This window comes from Montipora capricornis, chromosome 10, assembly GCF_036669925.1.
Source record: "Montipora capricornis isolate CH-2021 chromosome 10, ASM3666992v2, whole genome shotgun sequence".
In the NCBI taxonomy this organism is placed as follows: Eukaryota; Metazoa; Cnidaria; class Anthozoa; order Scleractinia; family Acroporidae; genus Montipora; species Montipora capricornis.
In genome coordinates this window covers 16,978,626-16,981,125 of record NC_090892.1, presented here as the reverse complement: position 1 = coordinate 16,981,125, position 2,500 = coordinate 16,978,626, and the positions used below count along the sequence as shown (strand labels likewise).

Sequence of the window (2,500 nt, the reverse complement as noted above, 5' to 3'; positions counted from 1 at the left end):
TTTCCAAGAGATAGGGACAGAATTACGTTCGGCACTCATGGAAAACTGAGATAACAATGATGGAATTAGATCCTTTCCTGCATATTTGAGTAACTTTGGAGAAACATTATCAGGTCCGCAAGCTTTGTTTGCCTTCATCTTATCGATGCTCTCGGCAACACTAGCATGCGATATGGAAATGTTCATTATGCAGGGAGTAACGCGGTTGATGTACATGAAGCAGAATCAATTTTCAATGGTTAGAATGCCGAATTTAGGTTATAAGCTAAATATTTTGCAAGCAGCATTAGGCCGGAATCCGTTAAAATCTGCAACGTAACGTGTTAACATACAAACATTTGGAAATTTGCGGTTGTCATGAAGGAGGCATAAGTTCGTAGTTAGGTTGCTTGTATTTCCAGTCGTTTCCAGTTGTCAGAGAAGTTCCTCGTGCATAGGCACAGTTTCCCCGAGCTCAGTGTGGGGGAAAGCCAACAAAAATATAAGGATTTGTATGGGAATCCCGATAAAAGACCTGAGAAGAAACTTTTACGAAAAAGATTCTCACTTAAAAAGTCTAACCTCATTGCCATTGTGGGTCGTTTCCTTCCTGTGTGGTTTTTTTTCCAGATTCGATGCGAATTTAGCCATTATCAGTTCCTCGGTTGTCAACGGTTATCGTAAAATTGTTGGCTTTCTCTCGCACTAAACTTGGAGCACCTGTGGCATAGTCAGCTTCCTACTGACGTTATTGCTGCTGCAGTGAGTGAGCCTGAAGCGAACGAACGAGGCAGCTCTCTAATCGGGAGAAGAACGCATTTTTCTTCGAAACGCAAGGGACTGTGGTCATGCACGAACGGAAGAATTAAGATGCTCGGTATGATCATAGGCAAGAGCCTGCTTCGCTTCTCGTGTCCTCAAACACTGTCACGCAGCAAGAAAAAAAATTGAAATCGTTCAAGGTCAAAGACTTGGAACGTTGTAAGAAACAAATCTTTTAACAACCTCTCCAATTCTCAGGTCTGTTCTGTACATCGTTTCTGAGTTATTTGTGGAAGCGTTTCACTCAACTTTATAGAGTTTTGTATGGAGATGCCATGTGGTCCACCAGTATGGCGGCGGGTGATCAACGAAAACATTTAGAGTTCACTTTGTGATAACAGCGCTTACTTTTCGCTCATGAGATAAAATACGTGTGTATGAACACACCTCCTAATGCACTTAAAAGGCTGAAACTGCTGAGATTCATAGGGATAAACATTTTGTCCAACCAAATAGCTTTGCATCATGGTGTCATTCAAGGTGACGATTCGAATTCAAAATGCTGTATTTTCGAAACGAAAGACGTCCCGGAACTGGAAACTTGAAAAAAAGATGCATTTTTAGGTCATCTTCAGACTGCTTTAGATAAAAATTCAGAAGACCTTGCAATTTTGGTTTTAGAATTTGATGACGTCACTGTGAAAACCATTTATTGTTATCTTTCTTCTCTTGGGGGTCCACGTTTTGTACAGTCCTTGCTCAAGAACGATTAAGTTCTCCATTCAATTCCACCCACAAACCGTCGTTAAATAAAATACCGCAAGCATAATTGAACATCTTCCTTCCCCTCGGCCGCAGTTCTACCAGTTAGGTAAACTAGTTTAGTTATGTGTCCAGAGCAGAAAAATAATATTTTCTATAGTTTTGTTGTGCACAACTGAATACGCGCCAGGTGTAACCTGGCCTGCGTAGCTGGCGGTATTGTTGGGGCGAGAGACAAATTAACGAGCTGCGAAGCCGCGCGGAGAATGGGGAGGGATGCTTCGCTCCTCCCCATTCTCCGACAAACTTATACCGCTCACGTCAAAAATACCCCCAGTCACCACCAGCTATGCAGGCTGGGTGTAGGCTTTCACATCCCCAGGCTCCATATAAGCTTATCATTGGCTGTGCAATTAAATGTCACATCATGGCACGAAGCTTATATGGAGCCTGGGGATGTGTTTCTCCCCTCATTTCCTTTTGATTACTGCTTGTAAAGTGAACATCATTCATGGTCTTTCTTTCGTTTTTAAACAGATTATAAGGTGTTTTAATTATTCACACTTGCATGTTCAAGATGGTGTTTTCTTCATCTGAGTGCATCACGATGCTTGCTGTGCAAACTGCTGAAAGTGTTCTCATAGTAACATTCAATTTTGTCACCATTCTCGCATTTATAAAAAGACGCTTTCTTCGACAGCAAAGCATGTACTTGGTAGTCAATCTGGCAGTTGCGGATATGCTAGTAGGGGGATTTTCGGAACCACTTACAGCCTTTTTTGAAATCAGAAAATGGTGTAACACCTGGAATGGAACGCAAGGTCTCGCCGTTCGCTGGTTCCGCGTTGTTTTTCCTATCACGTCACTGATAAACCTTGCAGCGATTTCCGTCGAGAGAGCTCACGCAACCCTTCGACCTTTTAAACATCGCGTTGTCACAAAGAGATTTTATAAAGTTGTTGTCGTTGCTTGTTGGTCAACAGCTGTGTTGCTGGCA

The 2,500-nt window shown here is 42.3% G+C and overlaps 1 protein-coding gene across 1 annotated transcript in view; it reads left to right on the top strand.

The window, feature by feature from the left end:
• The window catches only part of LOC138021664 (melanopsin-like), a 3,547-nt gene that overhangs the window by 497 nt on the left and 550 nt on the right, over nucleotides 1–2,500 (top strand). Inside the window, exon 2 of the mRNA XM_068868599.1 lies at nucleotides 2,041–2,500. This exon is cut by the window's right edge and continues 550 nt beyond it. Coding sequence (XP_068724700.1) covers nucleotides 2,081–2,500 — 420 coding nt within the window. The 5' untranslated portion in view covers nucleotides 2,041–2,080. The remainder of the gene's footprint in view (nucleotides 1–2,040) is intronic.